Genomic DNA, 25,275 nt, shown 5'->3' with positions numbered 1-25,275 from the left:
GACCAAATAACTCAATCTTGGTCTCATCTGACCACAGTATTTTGTTCCAAAATGCTTCTGGCTTGTCCAGATGTGCTTTTGCATACCTCATGCGACTCTTCTTGTGATTAACACTCAGGAAAGGCTTTTTGCACATCACCCTTCCAATGAGCTCTTCCTGGTGCAAAGTACGCTGGATTGTGGAACGGTGAACAACTACACCATCAGCAGCCAGATGTTGTTGTAGTTCTCTGGAGGTGGTCTGTGGCTTCTCTGTGACCATTTTCACCATCCTTCGCCTGTGCCTTTCCCCTATTTTTGTCGGCCTACCACATCTTTCCTTCACACGGACTGTTCCTGTGGCCTTCCATTTCACAACTACGTTTCTGACTGTGGAGACAGACAGTTTAAACCTGTCAGATAATTTTTTGTACCCTTCTCCTAATTTATAATGTTGGATTATCTTAGCTTTCAGGTCAGTGGAGAGTTGTTTTGAGGTCCCCATCTTGCCACTCCCTAAGAAAGAACCTAGGCCAGGCACAGCCAGCTATTACCTATGTTAAATAGCCTTTTTCATGATTGGTTCCACCTGTCTTTGTAATTGAAGGTCTAATGAGCTAATCAAAGCAATTTTGTGCAGCAACCTGTCAGCTATAAATCCGTACAGGTGTTGAAATGAATGCTATTTATAAGGGTGCCCAAACTTTTGCACATCCCATTTTTTGCATTTTATTTTATTATAATAAAACTATGTAATGCTACCCTAAGAATTTTGGTCTGGAAAACACTAAAACGTCTACATCTTTGTAGGAAAACAAATGTTGTTGCTGTGATCTTCTATTATAAAGGAAAAGCAAATTGTCATGAAATCTCAGAGGGGTGCCCAAACTTTTGCATACCACTGTATATATATGACTTTATATGTGGGAAAGTGGCATGGCGTTAGCAAGGAAGAAGGGAATCCCTTAAGGAGATAGGATAGATGTATAAGAATTAAAGAGTTAAGAGTCTATAACAGCTAATAGACTTTCACAAGCAGGTAATGGAGACATGTTATGCACATTAACAAAGCATCGAAATTGACTTGACTCAGCAAGACTCGTCTAGCTCTACTGTGATTTTAGAATGGTGTGTCACGGACCTAACACTGGAGGATTGCACAAGAGCTACTCCATATTAACCTAATTTCCCCCAGTGGTTTCACTCTCAGGCTTATTGTTTGACAGTGCTAGCTAATCGAGAGCACAGACCTCTGTGTATGTGTGTGTGTGTGTGTGTGTGTGTGTGTGTGTGTGTGTGTGTGTGTGTGTGTGTGTGTGTGTGTGTGTGTGTGTGTGTGTGTGTGTGTGTGTGTGTGTGTGTGTGTGTGTCTGCTTGATGAGTGGTCAATGTGAAGCATTGAAGCATTAGAGAAGCTGTTAGACGATCCAACAGTCTGTTCCCCCTCCTGGAATCGAGACACTCACTTCTCTGCTTGCAGGATGAGGCTCACTGTTCCCTCCTTCAGGTCAAAGATGAGGGGAGTGTTCCAGTTTCTCGAGCTGTCACAGCATAAACAGCACACATCAAAATCTTGAAATACTTCTCAGATTAACGTTCTACATCTAGCATACGTGTAGAGGTTTAAGGCCACAGAAACATGAACAAGAACAGAAAGTAAAATATTAGAATTAAAGACAACTACACAAAAGAAATGTGATACAGCATGAAGAGTGCAGTGATAGAAAGGAACGGACAAAAATGACAATCAAATAAATTAAGTAGAAAAAAAAGGGCCGTGGCTGTCTGTGTTCTTAATCCTACCATATACATTTTTTAACCCAATTTTAGGTTTAACATTTGGAGGCTTATCAAGTTATAATACATGGCATGGAATCTAAGCATATTTCGGTTAGATGTAGAGGAAAACCACGGGATTTGGTCAATACAAAAGCATTTTTTCCACAAATCTCTGGTGTGCGATGGAAATTCTAAAATCAGAAAACCAAAATGTTCAACAAGTGAGTGATATGTGACAAGCAAAGGAGCAGTCGGCTACTGACTTGTAGACATAGCACTGGAGGGAAGTGGCCACCACCAGGTGACCGTATGCAAGAGAGGTTTTGATGACTCGATCCCGAAACTCAAGCACATCCACTGCATCGTTCATCACATTCCTCACCTGAGGAAACGAGACGCATAGACAGAGAGAGGGAAAAAGACTGGTAAAAAAGCTTGTAAGGGAAAAAAAAAAGTAACGAGTCAACACATCTCTGACAAACATAGGAGAGTCATAAACTTTTAATCTATTTTTTTATTCTGAACAAACACTTAAAATCCGAACATACAGTGGAGGCATTGGCTTTACTTACTGAAAGGAGGGTATTAATTCTTTGTTTATACAGGAAACAGTCTAGTATCTCGAAGTTTACGCAGGGCATGTGGTCAGAGAAAGCAGTTTTTACTGTTTTAGGTGTGTGCATGCAGTGGTCGGTACTCTTTTTTTCACCTGCATAGATAAATACTTCCCTCCTGCTCTCTCTGTGAATGAATGAAAAGGCCTTTTCCAGCACCGGTGAAAGGTGGGGTTATTTTTACAGCTTTACAAATCTTCCTCCTCTGCTCCTTCCAGCAAGCCAGATTTAAATGCAACACAACCAGGAATAAAAAAAACATTTGACCGCAAGGTGGTAAATTTAGCTGGCTGATTCACAAACCACTGGCAGATGTGCACTTTAAAAAAAAAAAAGGACTACGAGGAGAAGAGGGGGAGGAGGGAGACAGAAAAGCGCCTGCAACGCTGAAAATAAACACCCGATGACCAAACTTTGTTTAGTTTACACACAATGCACTTGGTAAAAAAAGTCTATGGCAAATGAGTGAACATGTATGTAGGCACACATGCATAGCATGTCCTGGTTTCTGTAGGTGTCCTTGTGTATACCTGCCTTAAAATCATCCAAGTGTGTATGCACATTTGGGTGTGTTAACCACATGTAAACACTACCTTGTGGTTCGCATGGGTTTTACCAGGAGAGAATGGTGGAGCAAGAGAGGCAGCTAGACAGGCTGGTCATTATCATCGCAGGGCTGCCCATGGGAGGGTCCTACTTCAATATACAGCCACAACGAGTCAAGACCTAGGAAGCATTTGCTTGCTCACCTATTCAGTCTGTCCATGGTCTCGCAGTGCTTTCAATTCTCTTGTTATGTTGATTGAACTCTGGTACTGTTTGAGAATCCTTTATCTTTTCCCACAGAAATGCTGGTTTTCATTTGTTGAAAACCCCTTATAGGCAGCTTTAACATGTTAAACCACAACTCTCTATGGTTCTAGCATGATTCTTTTGTAAAATGCATACTACTGTGCCATCTGTTGAGCTGAGATTTAATAAAACTTGGAATTCTCTCCTTTTCTGTTTATTTCATTGCTAAGTATTATATCAGTATGTTATCCTTTCTTCTGTTTCCTAAAATAAATAAAACTAAACTAAACAATAGCAGGAGTCACCAAATTCTGAGACCAGACTTTTTTTTTTGTGGATTGTGCGTGGCTCATTTTATACCTGCATAGTTCTCCTCTTTGTAAGGGTGATCACAAAATTCTTCCACTCCCAATGCTGCTCCACCACATGGGCAAAGATGACATGCCCGTTGCCGCAAGCCCCGGCCAGCTGGGTGCCGTCTGCAGACCAGGCCAAGCTGAACACACTGCCTGTGTTGGGCTTCTCCAATGCATAGGACCACTGGAGGAAGGGGGAAAGGGGGAGAGAAAATAATAGATGGGAGAAAGAGAACAATATAGTTAATGGCTACAGATGATTATTTACAATTTTAATGATTACCTGGGGGGCAGCTTAGGAACTGGAAACAATGAGAAGTTTTGGAGAAGAGAAGCGGTGTGTCAGGCGTCAAGTATGAGTGAGTGCATATGCACATAATGTAAACTCTGCAAGAAAGACAGGGGCCCAGTCAGTCAGTCATTGAGCTGTGATGAACTGTTAGACACTGAAGTAGCGCTCAGGCCTGCCAAGTCCAGCTCTCAGGCTCGTAAACATATACTCTGCTATCCTCATTTATTACATACACGGGGGGGCAGGGGTACAGGGAAGGAACGTGAGGGTTAATATACGAGCCCCCAAACTGAAACTACCTTTTTATAAGAAAAGGCTTGAAAGAGATAGAGCTTTGGGGAGGGGAACACAGTCACAAAGTACCAAAAAGAGGAGCTTTTCCCTATGTAGGCTCTGCTGCGTCAGCAAGACGCTCTGTTGATGACCGTTAGAGATGGTGAAAGACACATCCAAGAGATATGCGTATCTAAAGTGTCTTTTACACATAGCACCCCCTAAACCACTGGCATAAACTCTCAGGCACAGCTAGAATTGTTCAATATTCACATAAGCTCTAAATTAGGAACTTTTCAGCCCTGGGCCTTTTCACACATATCATGGCAAAGATGAATTAGATGTGCAAAGGAAGGGTCCAGCAGATGGCGATAATGCAACACTTATGGATGCAAACTGTCAGAAAAATTAGCAGAAGAAGAAGACGCTGGGGCAAGTCCCTACAGACATTTAAGCAGCAGAACATATGTATTATTTTCAGAAAAATAACTTTGGGCTGAAAAATAACTTGTATTGCTTGTCAATTATCCAATCTGCAAAATATTGGCGTAAATTCTGAATAGTAAACAAATCAAATATTCAAATATATCAGTTGGCTTTTCAGTTGGACTTATTCCTTTATTAGTTTGTCCCTGCAATGTTACTGCTTTCGGTCACAGAAAAGCTGTACTGGCAATTTGTTTTATTTTCCTTGATTTGGGAACTTGACAGTACAAATCTCCCTTAAAAAAATATCCCTGCTGCTATTCACACATGACCCCATGCAGAAATGAGGTGCAAAATCATTCTTGCAGTTTGATCCAACACAAATCAGTTGAGACACTCTCTATCCACCAGCAGTTAAAAGTTTTCCATATAGCAGAGTTTGGTACACTTAGTATTTTTCTATCTCCTCCTACACTGTGCACACCTGGAACCTTCCTGTTATATCCTGAATACTTCTGACTGCCTCACAAAATACCCATCTCCAACAAACAGACCCGTCAACATTTCTCCCCCGACCCTCTGACTTCACTCTTGCTTTAAACCCAAGTGGCTGACTGATCTGAGTCAGCTGTGATCTCCCGCACAAATGCATGCATTCACACCGTAAACTGCTTACGAAGGGAGAAAAGTGCTAATGTTAGCCTAGCGCTGCTTGCGATTGAGGGGCAAGTGTGGTGCAGCAGGCCAAGTGCTGCGGTGGAGTTTGGAGAAAAGGCCCTCAGTGTGTTGGCTGCCTCATACACATGCAGCTGCAAGATGTGAGGTGTGGTGTGAGGTAACAGTCGGCAGGCTGCAGGTTACAGGCCCGCTCCTTGGATCTCTCTCCCTCTTCCTGGTCTGTCTGTTTGTCCTCCTTATGCCCACACAATTCAACTGGTTTTGGTCAGCACCCTCCCAGCAGTTAAAGCCATATCAGGAACTTAAATAGTTGCAGGGTAAAATTAGGCCTATGTGGACAAGAAATAGATAAAAGCTAAATAAATGTATATTTACCTTCTTTTCCCTAAAGGATCCAGCTCCACGCTTCCTTACTTAAATCTATTAAGAGGAAGTAGCCTGCCTTTCTTTTTAAATATTTATTCTGAATATGTTGATTACTTTTCTGTTTTCTTAACCTGAGAGATCTCCTCTTTTTTCCAGCGAAAGTCTTGAGATGGCTCGCTCCGTGTTAAGGCACCCCAGGGGGACAGGAGAAGGGGGGATGAAGGAGAGAAGGATAGATAGATGGAGAGATGCAGCTGAATGTATACACCAGACTGTAATGAAGCAGGACATATGATATCAGCCCGAGGAGCACTGCTGGATTCATGCTTACCTAATGCTTTTAACACATTGAGCCATTTGACTCCTTCTAGAGCCAGCCAGCAAGTGAGAATGGGTGTGTATGTGTGTGTGGAAAGGGGGGCGTGTCTTTGTGTTTGTGCACACATAAACTCTGTGTATGAGTGTGTAAGAGACGAGAGGAAGACAGTATAATTGCACATCAGAGGAATCAATGTGTGTGCGTAAAGACAGGAAAATCTAAGTTTCACCCCCTCTGGTGAGTGTCCAATGTCTGTTTTGAAGGTGTGTGTGCATGTGTGTAAAATAATTGAATGAATTAAATTGAACTGATCCCATGGCCTGTGAGAGTTGTCAGTCGATGTCTGACTTTAGGACAGTGGGGTTCCTGAATGTCTCCTAAGATGTCGTAGAAGAGTGGGCCATCAGAGGAGAAACCCAGGACAAAAAGTACAACTTTTTCACGAGAGGCAGGCAGATACAAAATCTCTGCATTTCTAACGCAATTAAACCAAATAACTAACTTTTCTTATAACATAAATATAAATACTGATCAATCCGAACACCTGTATGTATCATTTTGAAAATGCTATTTACCTATTTTTGAGAATGAAGTATTACTAGGAAAGGAGAAATGTAGGAGAACGCAAAAGGGGAGAGCAGCAGGGGGACGTGAATCAGTCAGTGGCAGTAGATTCAGCAACTGGTTTATGAAGCAAATAAAAGGGGCAGAACTCTACTGTATACGGAGAAAGCTACTAGACAAGGCTGTAAGGTTATTTAGAATTTGAACAGAGAGATATAGTTATTAGACAGCGTGACAAACAATTAAGCAGACGCGCAGAAACAGTCTATAATAGCCAAAATGAAAATTAAGTGAGGTCTGTAGCAGTTTGGTCTGGGCCTTCTTCTAGCTGGAGTCCACTCTCTGGTCACTGAACCCTGTCTGTTCATAATGGGCAGCATTGTGGCCGGAGAGAAGGTGGCAGACATGACGTGTAGTTCTCAGCTGAGCTCTGTGGGAGAGAGGGGGAGACCCCTCAAGCGTACAATGAGCTTATACACGCAGACTATGTACACATAGCAGCAATGTATGGCAGTGCATGGAAGTTCTAGGTGAATTAAACACAAACAAACCCACACATGTACTTGTGTCAAAGAACAAGGCTGGTCGTCTAACATTTGTGATGATCACTTTGAGCACCAAGCAAAACACCCACACACGCATCCTGTGTGTGTTGACATGTGTGTGTAAATGTGACTCAGACACACAGACGTAAGTTGCATGTAGGTGACAAACCCTGCAGGGCTGAACTGCTAAAATGAGCCGGTGGGATGCTTCCAGAATATTTGATAACGCTGCTCTACCATCCTTCACCATATTTGGCTGGTGTTACTATCTGGCACTCTTTTGTTTCAGTGGGACACCTAAGTGATGATCCACAGACCCTGGCTTTAAGCATGCATCCCACCACGAGCCCACACAGACACGGGGACAGTACTGCAGACAATGGCACATTTGCACACGCACACACACGCACACACACACGCAGCTAATCTTCGATCACACAGCGTCTTTAGAGCCTCTTTAAGGAGTGCGCATGCCCTCTCCCCCTCCTCCCTACCTCCTGCTCAATCTCCCTGAATTTCTCGACATATGTTTACCATTAAGACTGGCAGGTGTTGTGTGCCTGCCCCTTCTCTCTATTGTTGCCCTGCAGCCGCAGCCAGCATGGGGAGGCCTGCAAAAAGGTTACGTAAAAATATAGAAAAACGTTTGCTCAAAAGCAAGGACGTTGTTACTCCCTTAAAATAAATATATATACATCCCTCACTAGTTTCTAAAGGGACCCTCTACCTCTATAGCATACAACTAACTTCCTTTTACATTTCTCGATTGTTTTGCAGTCATTTTTTTCTTCCTTTTAAAATCACCAGACAATTAAAGGGATATTCCACTGGACTACTTTGTATGAAATACTAATTCCCTGTTGGCTTGAAAGGCGGCTGCTGAAAGTCCAAAGTTGTGTCCTTTCCACAGAACAGCAGCTGTGTTCAGCTTGAATTAAGTCCGTTAACAGGCATTCCAATAATGACAGCATGGCAGAAAGAAAGTATAAAAATGTTAAAGGTATCAGGTTTGTACCTTTCACGGTGAACTTTTTTTTTGGTTGTCACAAACTAGTGGTTTGCCAACTACAAATAGATGCTGTGTGTTCGATCATATTTTGGCCAATGTCTGAGTGATGGAACATATTGCACATGCAGCTGGATAGTTAAGATGCTGGAGTAGTTTCAGAAGTTTCTATGGACATTTTGATACGTTTTCTAATGTGAAATTATTCAAATCCATCATAACTGACATGTTGAGGAACACAGTCGATTGACTTCTTTTACCTTCACCTTTAAAGCAGACAGGGTGTACATATTTGATATAAAGGATTTTATTGGAGCAAGAATTTAACTATCGCACCCCCTTATTTTGCCTGGGATACTGACTGAAATAACACACAGAACAAGCAAACGCTTTTGAGAAAACAAAGCAGTGAACAAGCTAGAAGCGCACAGAGTGAATTCACTAAAACAAAGTCAAAGGAGAAAAAGAAAGTTTGTATCTGTGCCATTAGTTTACCCCTTCCCCCTCTATCTGCACTACCTGAAACACTGCTCTGGTCTTCTTGGCCTGTGCTGAGGGGAGTGGGCGGGGGTGGAGTTTGGGCCAGGGAAAGGGTTAATGACACATGTCTGAACTAATGGCTCCCAGTGGAGCTATCTGCTGATTCAGCCCCATTACTTCACAAGCATTAAATATGTCTGCCCTGACCGCTCTCTGCTCCCCCCCAGCCCTAATGCAAGTCAACAACATGCTAATCAGAGGGGGTGCATGAGATTTCCAGACTTTTCTATGCTTTTCTAGCCCTTCGTCTGACACTCCTGTCACACTGAAGCAAGCATCTTGGAAAAACTTGTACCAGCCATTAGTGTTAATGGGTCAACCCGAGTCTGTGACCCTGCTAGAAACCTGCATTTCATGCAGCTGCAACACAAGTACTGGGCCTTCATTTAGTACACATACGGAACTGTGCAGAGTACATGTTGTAGACATGATTTTGCACTTAGTTTTGACTGTGGGCTGTAGCAGCGTCAGATTCCCCACCTCTTAATTGCAACAATTGTCTTAACATGATTGTCAACTGTATGTTTTTAGAGGAAGTAACAGAACAAATTGATAAACTACACTGTAATGCCTGTCATTAAAATCTCATATTCTAAAACATTATTGTGTCAGTAACTTTTAATGACATCGAAACATGAAACTGTGTTATGAATTGTCAAGTGAGTAAAACATCCAAGATCAAATGTCAAACACTAAAAGTTCTTCAACAACGCAGAACAAATTAAAACTTCCAAATTCTGCTTGATTACTGAATGACCCTTATACAAAGAATAAAACGGCATATATCTGGTAAAACAATGTACATTACATTGCAATCAAGGTGCAAAAAAGGCTACTGTGTGCTCCAATTTTACCAGCCACTAAATAGATTATGGCCGTTTTTTTTAAAGATGACTTGACTAAACCTATTTCAGTATTACATAACAGATATAACCACCCAAAAGCCCCGATGTTGTTCAAGTCTACAGCACTGTGTTCACATGGTACATTGGTGGAAGGAGGACTACCTTAGCTAGTTCATCACTGAGTTAGTGGGAGCCAACCTAGTCCAGAGTAAACTGTCCTACATAAATCAGAACAGATGGCAGACTCTCCTCAAAGCCAGCTGGCTTCAGTTTGCCTGTGTGTGTGTGTGTGTGTGTGTGTGTGTGTGTGTGTGTGTGTGTGTGTGTGTGTGTGTGTGTGTGTGTGTGTGTGTGTGTGTGTGTGTGTGTGTGTGTGTGTGTGTGTTGTGTGTGTGTGTGTGTGTGTGTGTGTGTGTGTGCAGGACAGGACCTGGCAGTGCAGGTACAGAGTGTAACTCCCTGCACATAATAAACACAACACACATGTCTGAGTGTAATGGACACTTGAAATATACAGGCACGTACCTTGCCATAAACATACACTGTCCATGTATGAAAATGCTGACACAAATCTACTCTTGAATCTACTCTCCCATTCCTAAACCAATTATGTATGATTATGTAAGTGAAACTAAAAACAAAGCATTTGTTTTGAGGAGAGGAGTAGGCGGTTTATGATGAGGGTTCATCAATCTCTCGGCAGATTAGGAGGCCTTGTAAATGTCAGTTTGCAGTGACCCCGCCATGGGGGATGGGGTTGACTGTTGGTATAAGAATGAAATGGGCTTATATCCAGGACAGGTCAGGCCTGTATGTGTGGAAACTGTTTGAGCTCAGAATTGCCTTTTAAAATAGAATACACAATTGAAATCTGCACACACAGATATGATGATGTAGTCAAAATACCTTCACATTGATGTGTTTGTTAAGCTATGGAGTTACAGTTTCACTCAGCCGCCAAACATTCATGTATTGTTATGCCACATTGCTCTGAATTTGAAGTCCTGTAGTGTGAATTCTATATTTCTATAAAAGTAATCAATATGTTTATGCAACATCTACCAAAACCTAGTCATTTTTGTATCATGTGTGCACACATATGTAAAGGTACATTATTTTTCATGGAAGATTGCTCAGGTATACTATTAAAATGCTCTTCAGGAGGAAAACGAGGTGCATCTAATGTGATGTGTTAATTAAAAACAAATCCTGTATGATATTACACACTACCAAAACAAGTGAGGACTCCGATCATAAAATGGTAATATTATAAAAAAATACAATATAAAAGATAAATAATAATAACAACAAACAATACGTTTACAGTACTGTGTATTTTTATGACTTAATGTTCCACAAAAGCTGTCCTGTAAGCTGGTTGTTTATCTTCACGTTGCTAGTGTTTGTGTAAAGATGATGTATAATGTACAGTGCATCTCATTACATAGTTATGGCCTGTAACACAACACAATTTACATTTCCAACTGTTAAAGTACCCAATATGCACTAAGTGAAGTTACGAGCACTTAGTGCTTTCTCTGCCTGCTGCACAATAAACCATTTGCATTCCCTGACTCTGCAGTTACACACAACAACTATAGCTATCGTATAAGCCCATTTCTAAATATAGGCCAGTGAGAGGAGCTCTGCAAATCTCTGTATTCAAATACCCACTTGGCTCGGCTAAAGTGATGCAGAGGCCTGGGACGAGTGTAGATTGGCACAAGTTGGAGCTTTGGCAGTGCAGGGAAAAACGGAGCGAAGGAGAGAGAGTGGGGAGCAAGACAAACTAGAAGATAGCGAGAGAGCGAGAGAGCGAGAGAGAGAGAGAGAGAGAGAGAGAGAGAGAGAGAGAGAGTAATGATCTACACATGGTTTCATGCTGGAGCCTCAACATAGTAACCATAGACACATGCTGGGGCCTCCTGGGACTCATCAGCAGGACACAGCTGTGAGCTGGACAGCAGAATTATATTAGCACCAACTATGCACACATGCGCTAACACACAATCATGTACACACACACACACACACCCCCAGTGGCAGGTACAAAATATACTGAATTACTTAGTTGATTGAGAAGCTTTCATACAGGTTGGAAGAATGGATCAAATTTAGCCAATAGACGAGACAACCTTCGATTGAATCCCCCCACACAGGGATTCTTGACACTGCCAAGCGCAACTCAATTCTTCAAGGGTTCATGATATGCCTGTTGATAATAACTAGGCTGAACTTCATCCGGACACCTTGGCTGGTCCTTTATACTCACTGAAATCATACACAGCCATGAATACTGGTTTCATAGTACTTAAACAAACACAGGTATCCACATCGCAATACAAACACATACATTAGGCTGAGTGCCTACATGCGTATATGTGATGACAAGTTCATTACTTCTCTGTGGAGGCAAACATATATATCAAATTATACCATATGAAGCCAGTCAATAAATTAGTCAACGTCAAAGCGTAGCACCATTATGATCTGTGTGGAAGCCAGCAGAAGGGGGGAGGAACCCCAGGGTGAAGCCAAAATGAAACCCTTTCAAATCATCCTTTTCTGGATCTGGGTCCATTGCCTCCAGCCCAGCCTTACTCCTCAATAACAGCACTTAATGAACTCTGGGTTGGCACTAAAGCTACAAGTGATACCCCAGTTACACACATGCTCTACATACGCTCATTTGTGTGCACAATCAAAGCCCTTTTTTTAATGCTATTTCATCCCCATTTTCTGCTTCTTTCTCTCTATGACTGTGACATGTTTGTCTAGCTTGTGGAGGCAGTGATTTAGTGCTGCTGAGAATGATGACTCTGCCAGAGTAGCTGGCAGGGCACTGTCTCACTGTCATACAGTTACTCCAGCATTTGGGGGGAGGCAAGGATGGAGGGATGGAGAAGTGAAGGGAAAAAAAGGGAGAGGGACAAGAGCACAGTGAGAGAGAAAGAGGGAGGATTGAGGGAAGGAGAAACCACCGTCTTTTATGGAGACCAATCCTCCAAGCCTCACTGCCTAGGCCAACTTTACAGGATATATTGGACAGTTCCACACTACCCCGCCCCCCACCCCTCCAACTGCTCTCTTTTCTCAGCTCTTTTTCATGCTCCCCTCCTTTTTGGTTTCCAACAAGGCAAGCCTTTAGCCGAACTCTAGAGAGGTGTAAAAGTATTACCATGTCAACAAGTGCCTTTTACTCTAACCCACTCTGCGAACACAGGCACCGGCTTACACACACATGAGCTTGCACAAAATAAAATGGGGTCGATCATCTGCAAGAAGGACATTAGTATTCAGTGTTCCACAGAGTGTGCCAGAATAAGTTCAGCAACACAGAACACCAAAGCCTGTTCAGCACAAAGGACCTGGAATACAAAGGAGAAACCATTATCCCCACATTCTGGAAAAGAAACTAATGAGCTCCATGGGATGATAGATTAAGTCTCCATGTAAGCACTGCATCTTACAGTCATATGCTGTCCACACTCCTAACTAGGCTTCAACAGGCCTGGAAAGCTCATCAAAATGTGTTAAAAAGGAACCAGTAAGATTATTCCTGTAAAAACAAGAGCGAAAACGGTGGAGGCAGACCGTTCTGAAGGGTGAGATCGAGCTATGGCCCTTTTGCGAAACTTGTGGTCTCTTTCTACCAGTTCGCAGTTTATGGAGGGAGCAGGCTTACGACAGAGAGGGAGCAGTAAGGAAGAGCGCAGAGAGCAAGAAATAGCATGCAAAAGCACAGATTTGTAAGGGGGAGGGAGGGGTAAAGCAAGTGGAGAGAGAGAGGAGTAGCCCTGCCCAGTTGCCTGGGGAGAAAACTGCTCTGCTGCTGACTCAGGACTCTCTTTGTTTGACAATGCTCCCTCACTCTAGCTCTCTCTCTCTCTCTCTCTCTCTCTCGCTCTCTCTCTCTCTTTCTCTCTCGCTGACACACTCACGCTCTAAAAGTTACTCGTTTTTTTTCAAACACTCAGTCACCATCTTTTCTCATGTGCACATGCTCTTTTGTTTGCCAGATTAATGCCACTTATTGATATTTGACTCATTTATCATATTGTCTCCTGTGTGTTCTTGGCTTTTTTTCCAAACCATATCCTCTAGATATGCCTTTCTTTGCTTATTCTTCTGCCTTTTCCTTCCTTTGCTGCATCACTAAACTATACTCCAGAACTTCACCTTTTCATGTGATGAAAGCAGATAAAGCCTTGCAGTCTTTTAAATCCACATTGGGGTTTTTTGCCTTTTCATGCTTCACTAAGAGTGGTTCACGATCAGGACCAGAGCCCTGGGCTGTTTTATTCTCTTCCAGCAGTGGCAATTTCCAGATGTTGGCGGCCGGTTGTTGGCAGCATATTGCCAGCACAGGCTCAGGTATATACTCCCAAATGATAGAGGGGAGAACTCGTAAAAGGACTAATTGAGAAGACAGGGAAGCCTGGAGTCGGGCAAATTAAGAGAAGATGGCATGTCATAGAGGAAGAGAGTCTACAGCTAAAACAAAAACAAGACCGTCCGACTAACGGATAGTCAAGAGTGATAGACTCTCTAAGAGAAAATAATAGTTGGCAGCATAAGGATGGCTGACAAAGATCCTATAGAGAATGAGGCCGCACGTTAAAGAGAGAAAAGGGAGGAGAAAGAAACATCGAGAGAGGGAGAGGAGCGATGGTGATTCCAGCTGGACGTGGACCCATTCCCAGAGTGGCAATGCTGAGCAAGGCTCACAAAGACCCTAAAGGGACCCCCCGGACTCACCCAGAAAAAAAAAGGGAGGTAAAGAGGGCCTCAGGGAAGGAAGAAGTGAAAGTGAGCCAAGAGGGGGAGCACTGATAAGCACGAGGTAGTCCAACACACCCTGACAGAGGGAGGAGGGAGGCATGTGCAGCAAAAGGAGGAAAGATAGAGGGATTTATACATTACACTTTACAAAGGAAAGGGTGCTTGTATATCATCGACAAAGAGGAAATGACAAAAAGTAGCTCAATCTCCCACTAACATTCAAACAGAATAGCCGTTTGCTAGCACAAAGCACTCAGAATGGATATAGATAGATAGCCATTTCTTCTTCCAAAGAAGGTGGAGCTTGTAGAAAACCACAGCTAAAAATAATAAATCATTGGTTGTCATGGTTGAGGGCCATTTGACCATTGTATTAAATAACAGGCAGTAACCGTACGTTTCACACGTTTACAAACCCAGCTATGGAAACACATTATGCCGTTATTTCCTCTTACTTTGATACCTTCATTTACTCATCTCCCAAAACCTAGGGAGGGTGACATATGACATCACAAAGGGGGAAAAAACTGCAAGCATGTACACTCTAAGAAATTTGACATTTTAGTTTTTATTTAAAGAGCGGCAGTAAGAAATAAAGCTCAGCTTGAGGCCAACATTAAAACCATCTGATGACTCTTACTAAGTTTCTTATTGTTTATATGAACTACAAATAGAGAAAAAAGAGGAGCGGAGAGAAAAGGGAAATTCGGGAGATGTACAGTGACTTATCGGCAGAGCAGATCAGAAGAGCGAGGGAAGGAGTAATTGCTAAGTTAAATGAGGCCTGGGTCTAAGGCCATGTTCAAATTGACATTCAATTGAATGAGCTGGTCCTGCAAATAAAAAAGTTGAACCAGGCTAAATTTCTGCCACAACGCCATGTGATGTCATCTGGAAAGGCGCTGTGGTGGACTGCCTCCGTTAACACAAGGCTGTTTTTGGTTTGAATGCCTGTCCCGAAATGAGCATCAAACCAAAAGGAAGGATGGTGAAATAATTATGAAATCTGGACTTGATAATAAGATTCAGATTCTATGTGAGCAAAACACCAACACTTTGATCATCTCTTGGGACCACGTGCTGCAGTTTATCTCTCCTGTAATAAAAGCAGAATTTAATTTTCATTTAATTTTCAAGTGACTGAACCATTGACAACATATCTGCAGAACTTCAGCTACATAATTAACATGATATGTTATTGACCCAGTTTAAAAAAGAAAAAACTTATACTGTACCAGATTTAGAAATGCAAAACCAAGCAGCATTGCATTTATGTATACGAGCATGGCCTTACAGTGGAGAGAGAAAAAACAAGCACAGTGAAAAAAGGGGGGAGGAAGGGGAGGTGCAATGAAAGAAGCGAGAGGGTGCTCGCCTGGCACAATGAGTCCTACTTGTTAGCCAGTGACAGTGTCAGGGATCGTGACAGAGTCCAGACGCTAGACACCAGCTGCAGCGCCTCGTAAATAGACTGCTGTCTCGCAGGCGCATTTGCACGGTGCGCGCGCACACACACACGAGCACACACACGACACGAGCACACACACGACACACACACACACACACACACACACACACACACACACACACACACACACACACACACACACACACACACACACACACACACACACACACACACACACACACACACACACACACACACACACACACTATGGCAGGCACACAGACAGACACTGACTTATTGTCTGTCCCAAATCTTGTAAAAGGGACAGTGAACCTCTTTGTGTCTTGTGTCCTGTTCATGAGAAGAGAAAATGCAGTCCACACACAAGAACTCCAAACTCCCAACAAAAATGCAATGAAAATAATTCAATATTTAGTAATAATTCACCATGGTATTCAATAATGACTAAATGTTGATTCTCTATGGGAAAACTAGAACAAACTTAGTGTTCAGTCATTGTGTGGCCTAAGTTCTTTTGCCTCGATGTAATGTTTTTGTGTGGGTGCAAGTTGTGTTCCGCCTCCCTCCACGGTGATAATTAGGGGTGTAACAAACTACATCTGCCCTGTGGTGCGTGGAGGAAGAAAATGTAGAAGAAAAAAAGATTAGGGGAGAGTTGAGAGTTTAAGGGGGAGAGAAGAGCCGAGCTGGACGGGAGGTGAAGGGGTTAAATGCGCGGGACTGATCCTGCTGAGCCAGCAGCAATACGTTAAAGTGCACAGTTTCATTGTAGCAGATACAGAATGAAACTCCTTCCCATTAGTCATGCGAGTAACTGAAAAGACTCTTCGCACTGCTTAACCCTTGCTGCGCCACCAACATCCCACGGCAACAACACAGGTGAAGCCCCTGTAATTGGGTAACGGCTTCTGTGTTTGTGCTCAGTGGGATTACAGTCATTATGTGACATACGAATGCAAATTAAACTTTCTCTTGATGCACCAGAGGAGTGCACATCTGAATCTGCACATAGATTTCAAATGGAGTGACGTTTGAAGGAGGCTTTCACTTTTACCCCCCCCCCATCCTCTTCTTGAGCAAGCCTCCCACGCCATGCTACAGAACACACAGTCTCTGAGGGGCTTAGGGAGGAGAAGGCTAGCCTACCCTTTCTCCGCTTAGAGCAGGGCAGAACCATAATCATCATCATCACACTGTCTTAACCAAGACATACCACAGCAAAGCAAGTGGTGCACTGACCAAACAATGGAACCAACCAACCACGTAAACAAACCCATAATGGGAGGCTGTAAGGTGAAGCGGGTCGTTACAAAAAAAAAAGAAGCAAGTTGTACTGAGTTCTTCCTGTACAGTTTTAATAGCACAATTATTTTTATGTTTGTTTACACAAAATGGATACAAGCTGTCTTCCTTTGAATGATTTAATCAGCTCAAGGCTACAGTCTGGCAGTCATCCTAAATCCCTGGATTAGGATACCAAAAGTAACGGTAAAGGACAACAGATTTCCCCTGTCTTTTAATTGGGTCTTCATACTCTACACATTATATTAATGTAACCTATACCAAAACACACAAAAAGTACTCTGGAGAATACATGCGTCCACTCAGACCTCTATCCAGTCTACTTGTTTCAGCACAAAACCCAGCCCTGGCTCTTTGTTTTCATTACAACAGGTCTGAAATGGCAATGCACTGACATCTCCACATAAACTCAAAGAAGCCCTAAGTGTCCCATGAGGGCAGAGCGAGGACCTATTAACATTGTTCCTGGCAAACAGCTCAGCAATAATAAAACAACTCTTACTACTCATCATTCTCTCCTCTCATTACCACTCCAGTTACCATTAGCACCAGGTAACAAGAGCATGTGGAAAGCAGTTTAATGTTGATGGAGATGAACAGTGATATACAAAGCCTGTAAGAGCTACACAATATAAAGCGTACTGCACTGGAGCGCTGACAACGTACCAAAGATACTGTGTGATTTAGAAAAGAGCTGACTGCAAAGCACACTGTCATATTGGCAGATTTGACAATTGCAATATACAAAAAAGAGGCTTGCATTATGTTGAACTTTTTAGAAAGATATAAAAATTGACAGATCCCCTCCTTACCTAAAGGCGGGGGGGGTATGTGAGGCAATTCAACTTTACTGGCCCCTTAAACCTGCATCTGCATAACTCTATCAACTAACAAGATGAACTTTTACCAAAACAGAAACACTTATAACTGAAAAGATGCAACCTTAAATGGGATAAAACTGGATGGCAATCACCATTTTGACAGTCTTTGTTCAACTACTACGGACGAGTACGGTAATTGTTGAGCACCTGCTGTACTTATTTATATTCTGTATACTGAATGGTATAGTTTCTACAGCTGCCAATGCCTGAAGACCTACTGTACGAGTCATGAGGGCCACAACAATTTAGAAATAAGAGATATATATATATAATAAGCTTTTTTCTTACTCCAGTCTTGTCGCAGAGCCGCAGGGTGTTGAAGGAGCCCACAGCAAACACCTCTCCATCTGGAGCCCAGGACAAAGAGGTGACTGGGTAGTCATGAGACGATGAGGAGTAAAGCACACGACCAAAGCTGTCCCACACCTGATAAGGGAGTACATGGTTTAAAAAAATATTTAACACACCCACAACACATCTTTAAATAATATAAACGCTAACACTGCCCACCTTATATTTACAGTCTTCTCCACCTGACAGTATGAGGTCATTGACTGAATTCCAGTCCACCTTCAGGACCACCCCATCATGAGCCTTCCACTAAGGAGAGGGGAGAGAGAATTCGATTTCAACACGACACAATGGTGCTATGCATGCATAACGTTTCCCTTATGTTGAAGAGAAGGAGAGGGGGTTCTAATTTATCCCTCTGATTTGCAGGAGTCCAAAAGAGAGGGAAAAACTTAAGATGAGCAGGATAAGCTCCAGAGAGAGAAGTATTATTCTTGTTATTGTGCATAGTTGTATGGGTAAAAATGTTTCATATTAGCCTCTACATCAGGTGTTACAGTGTAACAAATAGCAGGAAGCATGTAACCAAATCTTAGACTATGTTTCTTTGTTGTTCCTGTTCCCTATCCATGCCTACGCTCCATGTTTGATTAAACCCACGTAAACACATGCATTTGTGTGTTGTGTGTTTCTATGTCTTTGTAAGAGATTGTAGAGATCAAAGATCCTTTGAAGACTCCAGTTTGTCTCAACCTCTTTCTGATCAGATACCCAAACCAGGTCATTCTTAACCCATGTTAACCCATTTAAAATCAAGCCAACAAAGGTTGAACTTGCATGTGATGTGTGTGCACGTGCCTGCATGTGTGGTACAGCAAGGTATGAGAGAGCAAAAGGTTTAAAAGCAGCACATTAGACCCCCCCACTGTTTATCTAAGGTCCACGGTGGTGTTCGGCTTCAAAAATGATAATATTTTGATATATATGAGAATAAGAAAAAACCTACTGGTGTTCAAGGTTGTCAGTGCTGCATCTTCCCTAGTGCAACAGTGATGTCAGGTAATCGGGCAGGTAAAAGGATTACTATATAGACTCGAGATTTAAAATAACTTTGTATTACAAATTAATATTTTAAAACCCTGACGTATCAGAATCAGCATCGGTTTTATTACCAAGTAGGTTTACACATATGAGGAGTTTGCATACAAACACACAGAAAGAAGAATACGTAGCAAAACAAAATAAATAGGACTGTTATGACAGTTGTTTAAAAAAACGATATAAGACTATTATAAAAAATGTTCAATATTTGAATATGACAAATACTTTAGACTGTATTTAAAGTGGAGAGATGTGCTGAGGTGTAGTGTGGCGAAGAAATGTTCAACATGTGCAGGATTTACAAATGTAATACATAATGATTCAAATCTGAGGTGAACATTTACTTAAGTCACATATGTGTACCTCTTGAGAGAATACATAAAAGAGAGTGTACCTGTATGACTTTGGCACTGGGTTGCAAAGGCTTGATGACTAGCTGCCTCCCTGAGGTGTAAAGGATTCTGTCTGAGTCTGGACCCCAGGCCACAGAATACACAGGAGACCCTGAAAGATGCAGACGCAGGAGATTAACAGAAGCTGAGATTGTGTGTTATTCAAGCCAAGCGCAATAGATTGTGCTGCCACACATAAGGACTGTTGGCTCATCCCTTATGTAATATTTAAAAGATGAAAAGAAAAACTGGGTGAGTTGATATATCTCCCCCCCTTTGACAAACTAGGAGCGGGTATGAAGAATAGCTCTAGGGTACAGCAGTGCTAATTCCTCCTCACAGAAGGTGTCATATTCCCTCAGAGATCTCACCTCATTCAGCCGGATGGAGCGGCACTTAGCTTGCAGGCACACCAGCTGAGAAAACCTGTCTAACCTCTACAGTATAAGCCCAAATGTGTGTGCTTACGTGTACATGAGGGGAAAATGTGTGTGTGTGTGTGTGTGTGTGTGTGTGTATAAGTTGGGTTGTGGCTATGTGCGTGTGGAGGGGAGAGGGCTTGACATTTAACCCCACTCCAGGTGCATGTGGTTTCTCACAAATGCCAACTGGTCACATGATCTAAATCTGACAAAGGTGCTGCGAGGGGTTGAGGCAAGTTGCTTTCTCCTCCCTCCCGCTCGCTCATTTCTAACTCTTTCCTACAGCTCTCTCTCTCTCTCTTGAAATGGGTCATACTACCCAAGAAGAACAGCCTTCTCCTATAGTGTGTGTGTGTGTGTGTGTGTGTGTGTGTGTGTGTGTGTGTGTGTGTGTGTGTGTGTGTGTGTGTGTGTGTGTGTGTGTGTGTGTGTGTGTGTGTGTGTATGGAGGTGAAGGCTCTTAGGAGAAGCAACACCTGTAGTGATCCGAGTGCCATGTGGAGTATGGTGTGCATCTGTGCCAGTCCTATATCCAGGTGCTTCACAAAACCTGTAGGTCTGCAGCTCATTCTCTAAACAACCAGCTAAGGAAAATGTTCTTAAATACTGGGGCTGAATTGCTGTTCCACAGCCAGGTTTTCCACAGCATCCGTCATTCAGTAGGAGTGTGCCATCCATTTCCCCAGAAGCCAAATTTCATTCACCCCCTCCATCTCTTTTTCGTTCCCACAACTGAGAAAAACATTTAATAAGTCAAGCAGCATGATGAATCAATTAATAAGCAAGCCATCTGTAATGGGAACGTTGGACAGAGAAATGTATCATTAGGAGTCTTTTTTATGGCTTTTAATAAAGCTTTACTCCTATAAAGCTTTGCAACTTCCTGGTGCTTTTTATTATAAAAAAAACAACAACATGGAGCATTTGGTTGTACTCAGCACCCATGGCACACATGTTCACACAATCCAACAGCCAAGGAGAGGATAACAAAGCATATCCTCCTTGAATGTCATTTTACCTGGCTCGAGTTAAAAGTAAGTTACAATACAGAAGCAAATCTTGCAGAACGCACAGCGAGTGTGCGGCACGCGTACATGTGAGGTGCCAACCCTTGTACGCAAAAACCACACATACACGTTTACAATGAAAGAGAAATATCAGTGCAACATGTAAAATAAAAGTATATTACAATCTAAGAACACAGAAGGTGTGGCTATTTATTTCGCATCTGGGTACAAGTGTAACAGTTGATTTGCAAGGCTAATTTACCGGGGGGGGGGGGTTATTCAAGGTCTGGTGTTAAACGATAAAAAACAGGAGCCAGAGGAGGAGGTGAAATTGTGTGTCCATACAGCAGCAGAAGGAGAAGGCTCCCCTGATTCACTTGAATGACACTTCACTTGAAAGTTCTGTGCGCATGCTCCTCTTGCTCTTATTCTTTCTGACACAAGATGCACTTTTTGAGCCAGAGGGTCCTAAGGCAATCAGTAGTACTATGTGCGTGTGTATGTGTGAGAGAGACACACAGAGAGGCAGACAGACAGGGTGTAATTGTTGTTGGGGTATGTTCTGTTGTGTTTACTAAATGCCTGCAGCTGGTTGGTCAGAGACTGGCTTCACATGGCTCCTGCTGCTGGCTGGCAGCTGTTATAAATGTGACCTGCTTTCAACTGTATTGGTCTTAACTCAGATTGGCTTTTTCTTCCACTGTTATTCAAATTATGAATTATACATCATATATCATACTTGTGAAGAGGATGCAAGCATAACAATTATGTGCTCAGCTTTGTTAATTCATTTCTGGGTAAGCGATTAAAAATGGTTAGGTGACCATTTATAATTATGGAGAGTAGTTTCACCCAAACACTTGATACATAAGTGTCTAAAATCAGAAAGAGGAAAGGTATTCAGCCTTACCTTGGCTGGCCAGTGTTGAGCGTAGCATCCCACTTTTTGACCAGATCTTGATTTGCCCATCTTCTCCAGCTAAATAGTAAGACACAGAAATAAATATAAAGATTATTTTCTCTTTTTTTTTTATTAATTCATAAACATTCTATTTGAATTCAAAGTTTAGTAGGCTAGCAGTACTCCTTACCTGTAATAAGAGCAGTCCCATCATAGTTCCATCTTCCAGCCAAAACAGCTCCTTTGTGAGCTTCAACACTCTTCTCAACTCGCCCTATTTTCGAGGTGAGGTGGAACTTCCCTGTGAAGAGGCAAAACAGGCTTACATTTTATATTGTACACCTGATCTTGATGTTGGCAGTTTATAAATCAGGAATATTAAACTCTGCAATATACTCTAGCTACCATGTGGCTGCTGTCTACATAGACTGTAATTCCATAAATCTGATTGGTGGAGGCTGCTGCATCAAGCAATGGCCCAAACTGATTTTAAATGATCTCACTATGACCGTATAATCTAGGACTTTAAATAATTACACAAGTATTAATACCTGAAAGAAAATAAGCAACAAAACTTAATTTTCCCCTGTCAGATAAACTAAAAAGATAAGGCATATAAGGCAACTTAAGGGTTTCAGTAGGTTGAAATAGGGTAATTTTGTATTTGCTAGACAAGAAGGGTGATCAGGCATGGAGACAGTTATTGAAAACGCTAGCCTAACATATATTTTGTGGCAATGTGTATTAAAAAAATCTGAAAGTTCTATGTAATTTCTGGTGACCTAAAACTGCAAATCAGCATGTTGCAGCTCTCTCCCACTGCTAAATTTGGACATGCCAACAAACGTGGATGTTAATGGTCCAGCAGGTAGTGACTTTAACGGGAGAGTACAGCTGTACTTAAAGACTCTTTCAAAAGAAAAAAACAAACATAATAAAAGATTTACACACATATGCACTGATGTCAGTCTCATATTGGAGAGGGCATTATTTTGTCTGTGCAAGGTTTCTGTTTTCGCATGTGTTTGTTTGCTTGTTGTTCTAAAAGACGTTTTTTTTATGATAACTTGAAATGAAAACATATTAACCGTTTGCTCTTTTACTTCTCTTATTTATATTGGGTTGGTTGCAACGATGTTGATGATACATTTGGGTGATATCATAATGACACCACAGGCTTAAAGTGAATGAGACTGATGCACTGTTGTTCCAAACAGACAGCGCAGTGATAACCTTCATGCTAAATTACTCAGCTTTAAGACAAATCTGATACTATTCACCACAATATCCTTTCTGAAAAGATTGCAAATGATGAATCTCAGCAATGTAATCACGCTTAGCCATGAGAAGATATTACACAAACTAAACACTTATGTATACTTATTATTTTTGATCTTTCTAATTTGATGTGATGTTGAATATTCTGAGAATACACATTTAATTTCGAAAGCTGTCAGAAAATAACACAGGATGTGAAACTAAATCTTATTTTCCACAAAAAAAAGGTAAACATATATCCTAGTTCACACTCCAAGGTTATAAAGAATAAAGTGGTGTGATTGTAATGTTTTGTTTTCAAGGAAAAACATAAACTTGCCCCCCCAAAAAGCAATAGCTAACTCATATGTGTATACTGTTACAAGGTAAAAAGCAAAAGAAAGTTGCAAAAGTGAATCTTAACAGAGGGTTCACTACTCCTTTGTCTGCCAAAGAAAATTGCTGCTTCAGTCTGTGGGTGTGTTTATGCAACCCTACACTGCCATTAGTGTTGTGACCACACATTGCCTGCCATAAAAGTACATCCATATCATGTGTGTTTATATCTAACATAGGCTGAAGAGACATAAGAGGCCATTGTCTGTTGACAAGTTTGGTATTACACCTATAAAGATGCAAAGCACAAATTCACTTTTAGTGATTTGACATTGAATATCAATCATATCTACAGCAGATTGTAGTATTTCACTCTTTAGTGTACTACTATGATCCTCTTTTGAAGTTAAATTGGGGGAAAAAATGCTTGTATGATTATTAAACTGGTGGAGATTATTTAATGTAACTACAAACAAAAATTACATTGATTTTATGAATAAACTCAGAAACATATCCTTGAAGCATGCTGGTCTGGTTGTAGAGATAAAAGAAACTTGCCATCAGTGCTGGTAAGGACAAAGATCTCAGACTGGTTCTGTTTCTTGCCACCAACGGACTTGGGGAACCAGTGTAGATCGATGGGGTAAATGTCATCTGGCAATTTGACAACTAGATTGGTCTCACTGGTCAGCAGGTTCCACTTAAGTATCTGGTGATCCTCACTGCATGAGTACAGCTCATCTGCTGTGGTCCAGCCAACACAACTCACAAGTTCCTTATGTGATCTACTGTTAAGGAAAGTGTTTAAGGTAGGCATGTGTATTTTTAATGGGTCATTCTAAATCCCATGGTTACTTTGGGAATGAGTAGGCTCTTTTGAAAACAGAATAAACAAACACGTTGGCATTCATTTGGCAGAAATTAGGTGGTAGGTCGAGCCCAGCAATAAAAGGAAACAAGCATACGATTATAAATAAATATCTATATATATTTATACACGAATAAAGGAATTCTGATAACACTTATAATATTAACACTTCCAAAGTTTTGAAGTTGTGTTATTTTAACTGTACAGAAACGCAATGTAAGGCTGCATAACGTTGGTAAACAATATCGTAAAAAGGATATGTTTTGCTTCCTGTAGCAACGATGTCTTCAATCTCATGGTGGATGTTGGCTCTGTTGATCCCTAACGAACAAGACATTGTCAGTTAGTGAACGTCCTCACATATAAAATATCTTTATAACACAACAATGTCAAAAACAGGAGGAAACAACATAAACATTCTAACCACAACATTGAACCGTACCTTTAATAGGTGGCGACTTAGCTTTTAGCATGCTCTGGTAGCTCTCTGTAACGGTGGATGAAAGCGTCTGCAGTTGCTACGGTCCCTCCCACAGTTGCTAACGTGAATCCACAGATGTCCCAGAGCCTTGCCTGCGACTTGAATGCTAAAGTTAACTTGGTTTTCTGCTTATAACGGACATCCTTCTGACGTTATCGACTTTTATTAAAGGACAGATAGTAATGTATGCGTACCACTTGGTCCAGCAAATATGCATGAGCAGTTAAAAAAAGTATACAGAAAGCCTATCCATCACTTATTAGCAATTCCTCGCTCAAGCTATGCTAACTGCTGGAAGCCATGTAAAATGGGTCATGAGCGTCATAAGCAGCTTAAGGTGCAAGTTATCGCGAGAGTGGTGTCATCGAAAACAGATATTTCGAATGATTTTCATGTATAAATGGCACATTATAAATACATGTACGTAATGGGACTCATTAAAATGAAATAA

General features: G+C 41.7%; 1 protein-coding gene across 1 annotated transcript in view; it reads right to left on the bottom strand.

The window, feature by feature from the left end:
• ift80 (intraflagellar transport 80 homolog (Chlamydomonas)) overlaps window positions 1-25,204 on the bottom strand; it is a 33,726-nt gene extending 8,522 nt beyond the window's left edge. The window contains exons 1-11 of the mRNA XM_063907019.1: window positions 24,786-25,204; window positions 24,606-24,664; window positions 24,034-24,257; window positions 22,073-22,183; window positions 21,892-21,960; window positions 19,555-19,664; window positions 18,279-18,368; window positions 18,057-18,194; window positions 3,525-3,704; window positions 2,022-2,140; window positions 1,446-1,520 (exon numbers count right to left, since the gene is read on the bottom strand). Coding sequence (XP_063763089.1) covers window positions 1,446-1,520; window positions 2,022-2,140; window positions 3,525-3,704; window positions 18,057-18,194; window positions 18,279-18,368; window positions 19,555-19,664; window positions 21,892-21,960; window positions 22,073-22,183; window positions 24,034-24,257; window positions 24,606-24,640 — 1,151 coding nt within the window. The 5' untranslated portion in view covers window positions 24,641-24,664; window positions 24,786-25,204. The remainder of the gene's footprint in view (window positions 1-1,445; window positions 1,521-2,021; window positions 2,141-3,524; window positions 3,705-18,056; window positions 18,195-18,278; window positions 18,369-19,554; window positions 19,665-21,891; window positions 21,961-22,072; window positions 22,184-24,033; window positions 24,258-24,605; window positions 24,665-24,785) is intronic.
• Window positions 25,205-25,275: the final 71 nt, after the last annotated feature.

This window comes from Eleginops maclovinus, chromosome 18, assembly GCF_036324505.1.
Source record: "Eleginops maclovinus isolate JMC-PN-2008 ecotype Puerto Natales chromosome 18, JC_Emac_rtc_rv5, whole genome shotgun sequence".
Classification (NCBI taxonomy): Eukaryota; Metazoa; Chordata; class Actinopteri; order Perciformes; family Eleginopidae; genus Eleginops; species Eleginops maclovinus.
This window is presented reverse-complemented; position numbering and strand designations above follow the sequence as displayed.